The sequence below is a fragment of the Zea mays genome, chromosome 5 (genome assembly GCF_902167145.1).
Source record: "Zea mays cultivar B73 chromosome 5, Zm-B73-REFERENCE-NAM-5.0, whole genome shotgun sequence".
In the NCBI taxonomy this organism is placed as follows: Eukaryota; Viridiplantae; Streptophyta; class Magnoliopsida; order Poales; family Poaceae; genus Zea; species Zea mays.
The window spans coordinates 44885818-44892572 of record NC_050100.1 but is presented as its reverse complement, the minus strand read 5'-3'; the positions used below and the strand labels follow the sequence as shown (position 1 = coordinate 44892572).

Here is a 6755-nt window from a genome sequence, read left to right as displayed (position 1 = left end):
CTTGGTTCCGCAGGGAAGAGAAGGAGCCGACATACCTGGTGCTTGCTGTCGACGGGGCAGGGTCCGACGGATACCTGGGCACCTGACCTAGGGCGGCGTCTGTTGCCTACAATTTTAGCAATATAATGGCTTTCAAAATTAACAGGTCTGCTACATTCAAACAATTCACATTTCAACTAAAGTTGAATAGCATTTATAATCCAAAATAAGTATGTCAGCTCAAGGAGTTTATACGGTCAACATGGATCTCTCTGAAAAACTCAAACACGCATCCTAACATTGGGCGAAAGCGTTTGTAGCACATTGGCGTGCTAGCCTGCTAGGATATGCAACCTAATCACATGAACAAAAGGCATGGAAGGCAATTGTATAGTGTAGAGGGCAGCTGTAGCCTCTAATGGAGCTGAGGGGGAAGGAGAGGGGCCCGCTGTAGTTAGCCTAAGCTGCTAAGGCCGATCAAGATCCGTTGCCCGTGGAGAAACTGAAGCTCACCTGAAGGGGCCTCTTGGAGTGTATCCATGGTGTTGATGGCGGAGCCCGTAGGAGCTGTGCACCTTGCCGTCGCGAATGGGTGATCACGTGAGGGGCGGCAGGGAATGGGTGGGGATGGCGCGGCGAGGGAGCGGGGTTGCGGATGGGTGGGGATGGCGTGATGGTCGCGTCACCGAAGTCGCGGGGAATTGGGTCTTCAGGCGGGGGCAGTCATGGGACTGGGGTTGCAGATGGCTGCTGGGTGGGGATGGCACGGCGGTCGCGGCGCTGAAGCCGCGAGGAACGGGGTCGTCGCGCGGGGGCACGCGGGGTGGACGACGCCTGGAATCCGAGGATGGGGTAGCGGAATCCGAGGATGGCTGGGCATGGCGCGTGGTGGCCTTCCATAGTTGGAGCGGATGCGAGATCTCGGGCACAGGGGAGGAGGAGGAGGCGGCGGAATCAGCGAATGCGGACGCACAGTGAGGGGAGGCAGGGGCGCGGACGCGCGGGTGGAGGCGGGGGCGCCACGGTGTGTGGACGCCCTCGTTGTACCCTTATGGTATAGTAGAGATAGTAGTAGTTCTTTTTGCTGCGTATACAGACATAAATACGTGCAGTGGTGAGTGGACGCGTCCATTATTCCCTGGATGGATGGATCGGACTTTGTGAGTGCACAACAGCCACATGCTGAATTGTACACACATGCATGTGTGTGCCGTGTGGCGGAGATGAACAATGAGTAGTGAATTCGTCTCTCGGATCGATTAGGCCGGCGAAGCGAAGATCGACGGAGATACTAATCGGTCGGCCTTCATCTGCGGTTAGGTGATTAATTAGGTGGGGGTCGGAGGCATGGCCATGCCGCCGCTCTGCACGTAATGCATAGCATGTATTGTATGTATGTATGTATGTACGCGCGCTCGTGCATCAGCAGCGCGGGAATGACTGAGTGAGCATGATGACACCATGCACATATCGCCGTCTGAGCTCACCGCGCGCCTAACAAAGCCTGCCACCTGGCTTCGGCACACTACCCAAGAAAAGTCTCTCTCTTTCTCTCTCTCCTAGCTAGCCCCCGATCTGGCCCTCTCTCTCACGCGCTCTAGAACTAGAAGGGCATCCGCAGAAGTTGACCACGTACAGCAGCGGCAGCGCGGGCTCCTCCTGTTATATAACGCCCGCCTCTCGCCGCTCTCCAGCTTCTTCTTAATTTCTCTTCTATGATACAGGGGTAGGAGAAGGAGGAGGAGGAGTAGAAGCAGCTCCACACCTGTACGTAGCTGCCGCGCGCCGGTGAGCGAGGTCGTTCTTGAGAGCTGTATATATATATATAGCTCCGCGACGACGCCGATGATGGCCATCAAGTCGCTGAGCATGGTGGAGGCCAGCCTGCCTCCGGGGTTCAGGTTCCACCCGCGCGACGACGAGCTCGTGCTGGACTACCTGGCCAAGAAGCTCGGCGGCGGCGGAGGCCCTGTGGTGGTGAGCATCTACGGCTGCCCCACCATGGTCGACGTCGATCTCAACAAGTGCGAGCCCTGGGACCTTCCCGGTATGTAAGACGACGGCGCCTACACATGCTAATATAACTTGCTTGTTCCTGTCCTTGATTTCTGGCCAAGATTGATATGATCGAGCTTTTCCCCTTGCCAAGTCCTTAATTGCGCAGCGAATTCTTCTTCCTTCCTTCCCTTCCCTTCCCTTCCTCTTGGGTTTTTGAATTAATCCCCCCTGCTGTGTGAGAGCGCTATTAATTATTCTCTTTGGGTTCTGATCTGTTATTATGTTATGTGTTCCTGATGACTAATGATTGAATTGGTCCCTCAAATAATCCTTTATGTTATGCCAATCAAAGATTTTTTTTTAATGAGAAAGTAGCTGTACGATCTGTGATTATCCGTTCCGACATACTGATACACAAGCAAGTCTACTACACGGCGGCTTGCATGTATCATCCAGGATACGCTTGGCGTGATCACGTCTGTTTGCAATAAGGATGCCAATCATGGCACGCCCATGTCCTGCTGTCGTTGGCTCACCGATCTACAAGAATAATACATATACTAATATACATCTATACTTGTACTAGCCAATAAGATCTCAAAAAAAAAAAAACAGCTGCCATATGCCTTCTTCTCTCCATTATTAGCCAGACTACTACTACTCTACTAGTAGCCATGTATTCCAAGAAAATTCTCTTTGTTCCTTTTCCCTACATCCCTGCGTGTTCCTCCTCCAAATGGCACAAAAGCATACTCCTACACACATGCATGCATACAGCCATGTACTTTTGATTCGATTAATTGCATGGGCGCATCGAAATCCAAGATGCATGAATAACCACGAGTGTACTGTGCATGCTAGTTGAAACTGTGTGTCCCACTCCGAGCCATAAGTGAACGAAGAGACCATGACATCCTCTCCTGCAACTTTCACCGATCAACTTGCCAAGAATCCCTTTCTTTTCTTTCCTTCAATTCAATCGTCGCGCTTATCCCTTTCTTTTTCGCCCTCTTTTCGGAGTGTGCCCATGCCATATCGGTTTTCTTTTTTCCGGAGCATTTAATAAGCAGCTGCTGTATTTATGGGATAGCTTATTCCTTCTTTTGAGAAGTCTTTGATGATCTAAAGCGTAAACAAAATCAGAGTCAGACCTAAGCTACATACATATGTACTATATATATATTTATATGTGCAACAATAGCTGAGGCGAGACAGTCTGCAAGCAAATCCTTGCACGTACGTATTTTGTTTTTTTAAAAAGAAAAGTTCAGCTGGATCAGTACACTAAGCTAGCTGTTTAACCTATATATATGCTCGCTGCATCCAGAAAATCTACCGAGAACTATAATTTCACACGTCTTGTCTGCTGCCTGCTGCCTCCCTTGTCGCCTTCCTTTCCTCATATAACAGAAGGGTATTCGCACTGCCAAGACTTTGTTTGGCCCCATCTTGGCATTCTATCCCTCATCTGTCCCTGTTGCTGCCATGCTATCAAATATTCTCTCACTTTGCCTCATCCTTGAAGGGAATTAACAGCCAAATGGATGGGGACAAACACCAAAAGAAGGCCTCTCACTTTGCTATTAGTAGAATACTGCGCCACAAATTCTTGTCAAAATAAAATAAGATATTTATTCAATTCATGAATAACATATATTTTTTTTCTTAATTCTGCCTTGATTCCCTCTCCCCATTACACTAAATTAATGAATACGTGTTGGCTCAGCTGGGTTTACAAATTTCTTTTATCTATAAGCAGATTAATGATTGTGTTTATTGTTGATTGTACGTATTCCGCCTGTTTACATCTAATATAAGTAATTATTATTAACCTTCTTGTCTGTTAGTTTAATAAGTAACAGGTTATTATTTTCCTCAAATTCAGACATCGCGTGCATTGGTGGAAAAGAGTGGTATTTCTACAGCCTTAGAGATAGAAAGTATGCCACTGGCCAGCGTACAAACAGAGCAACTGATTCGGGATACTGGAAGGCCACAGGGAAAGACCGTCCAATAAGCCGGAAAGGGTTACTTGTTGGTATGCGCAAAACCCTTGTGTTTTATCAAGGTAGAGCCCCAAAGGGAAAGAAGACCGAGTGGGTTATGCATGAGTTTCGCATGGAAGGGCGAGATGATCCCATGAAATTACCTTTCAAGGTAATAATTAATTACGACGACTTGATTTCATCATTGTGCATCCTTCTTTTTTCAGTTGTTTGTGTTGATTCATTTTATTCACAGTTTTCCAATAATATATGATAGATACAATCATAAATCATGTGTGTGTGTGTGTAGCTAATGGGCATGCAATACGTAACGCAAAACAAGTACGAAAAATATTTATTTGGGGGTATAGTAGTGAAACAATGGAGTTGGCCCCAACGGTTTTCCTATGGATAAATTAAGCCAAATTATATATGGTTGTGAAATAATGGCGATCATATGAGAGGTACATATCAAAGACTTCGTGGAGCTAGGACAATTCATCTGTGTGAACATTACAAACTTAATTTGTTCATGACACATGAGATCGAAACTATAGTACTATAGTTATATATGCCGAGTCTTTCTTCATTCACATTTGTGTAATAACATGTGCTGGACAATGAAATGCCAGGTCATATTATACACACATCACACATGTGTCCTCTCGCCTATATATTAAAATGAAAGAGAGAGAGAGAGGCACAAACGCCAAATTTACGGTCAAGTTGGAAAATTACCAAGTTTTTAGTGTTACCATGAGTTTACGTGTCATTTGCAGAAAAATAATAAATTAATTAAAGTAATAGTGTACATGGTTTTAGATTAAGACATCACACATCAATCGCTACATGGTTTACTGTTAAAAACAACTGATGGTCATAATATTGTATTAATGCAAATTAAGAGCTTTACCTTTTTTTGTACTTCAGACTTTCTTTGCTATCAGTGACTTGTCACTGTCATTCGCAGCAGGTTTTCTCTAGAAATTCATATCTCCTATCAATTTACATTCAGTTTATAATAACACATTCACACACACATGCATATCTTCCTTAAAAATAAAGAAATACTTCCCACGACTTCTTCACAACGACGTATATAATACATGTACTCATTTACTTACTATCGATTGGCCTAATCCTCATCTGATCTTTTTATATATGTGCTGCACAGGAGGACTGGGTCTTGTGTAGAGTTTTCTACAAGAGTAGGGCAACAGTTGCAAAGCCGCCCACAGAGAGCAGCAGCTTCAATATTGATGCAGCCACAACTTCATTGCCTCCCCTTATTGACAACAACTTCAATATCTCCTTTGACCAGCCTGGCTCATCATCAGTGCAGAACCTAGAGGGTTATGAGCAAGTGCCCTGCTTCTCCAGTAACCCCTCTCAGCAGCCATCGTCGTCGATGAACGCCGCCCGGCTGCCGCCGTCTGCCGCCATGGCTGATCCGGAGCAGCAGATGGGGAAGTCAATAATCAAGGATGTTCTCATGAGCCAGTTTAGCAGGTTCGAAGGCAGCGTCAAGAGGGAGGCGCCTCCAAGCAATTTTTCTCAGGATGGGTTTGAGTACTTAGCTGAGAGTGGCTTCACGCAGATGTGGAATTCGTTCAATTAGTTGATTATGTTTTATAGGAAGATTATATATATATTATTGTTATGGAGAGCGATGCGGATCGAAATGCCTCGACGATAACAGGATGGATATATAGATGAGTGCTACAAGAGGCTTGGGTGTGTGTGCCTCCTGTGTGGTATTGCATGTAGCCGTAGTAGTAGTAGGTATATATATACATATAGTAGCAGTACCATCTCAGTACACATCCTTCAAAAAGAAGGAGAAATGAAAAGAGAGATATATATATGTCTGTATGCCCTATGCCATCAATTAATGACGACAGATGTGTAAATACATTATTTGTGTACTATGGAGAAATCAGAAGGAAAAAAATACAGTGCGTACGTGATGACAAAAAACAAGAATAGAATCTTATTCATATGGTCCGTTGTCTATTAGTCTGTTATGTATGTATCCAGCTTGCTCTAGCTAGACAGGTCGATAGGTCTATTATTGTGCTATATATGTACTCTGAGGTTCCGTCACTTCTGAGGGAGGTTTATCCTGTTGCCAACAATTAGCTAGCAGCCTAGTACCCTTTTTATTTTCGTGTGGCGTCTAATGTAAAAACGGAAAAAAGTTTTATTTCAAGTTACGGATTTGAAGTTCATTTTATGGATTTATTGTAGAAAAAATGTTTATTATAAAACAATTCGCACTGGAGATCAACCCTTTAACACGCTCAAGCTCGTATCACTGGTACACGGACTCGTATAAGGCTGTGCAAATCAATGTATACTGGGATAGCTTAATGATTTGAAGATAGCTGGTGTAGACGAAGAATCCTCTCCAAGTGGACAAAAGGAAAGACAAACTAAGTCATAGGTGGTTGTTCTCATTCTTCTAAAATATATACTGCGAAATTAAAGGGATCTGAGTTCACACGTATCTGCTCTTCATACAGATATATATATATATATATATATATATATATATGATCCTTTGACCTTATCAGATAGATAGTAACTGCTTACTAACATATTTATCAACTAGCTGAATGCCCGTGCGTTGCAACGAGAATATATAATATCAGTATACTATGATAACTTATATACAAAATGTGTGTTATATCGTTATGAGAAAATGTTTCATAACCAATTTGTGATTCTGGCCATACATAAATTTTGCTATTTATAATCTATCTGTTTCACCACTACATTGCAACCATCAATATC

General features: G+C 44.2%; 1 protein-coding gene across 2 annotated transcripts; it reads left to right on the top strand.

Annotated features, from left to right (window-relative positions):
• Positions 1-1528: 1528 nt before the first annotated feature.
• LOC100382839 (uncharacterized) lies at positions 1529-5959 on the top strand. Of its 2 annotated transcripts, XM_020553498.3 has the most exons (4): positions 1529-1611; positions 1704-2026; positions 3863-4134; positions 5137-5959. In XM_020553498.3, the coding sequence occupies exons 2-4, from the start codon at positions 1825-1827 to the stop codon at positions 5578-5580; spliced, it is 918 nt and encodes a 305-aa protein (XP_020409087.1). In that variant the 5' UTR covers positions 1529-1611; positions 1704-1824; the 3' UTR covers positions 5581-5959.
• The last annotated feature ends 796 nt before the right edge of the window (positions 5960-6755 follow it).

What these genes read in the sequence shown, in the direction of transcription:
- LOC100382839 (XM_020553498.3), top strand. Translation starts at nt 1,825, where the DNA reads ATGATGGCCATCAAGTCGCTGAGCATGGTGGAGGCCAGCCTGCCTCCG. An exon ending in CGAGCCCTGGGACCTTCCCG is followed by an intron (nt 2,027 to 3,862) that starts GTATGTAAGACG and finishes CCTCAAATTCAG; the next exon opens with ACATCGCGTGCATTGGTGGA. An exon ending in CCATGAAATTACCTTTCAAG is followed by an intron (nt 4,135 to 5,136) that starts GTAATAATTAAT and finishes TGTGCTGCACAG; the next exon opens with GAGGACTGGGTCTTGTGTAG.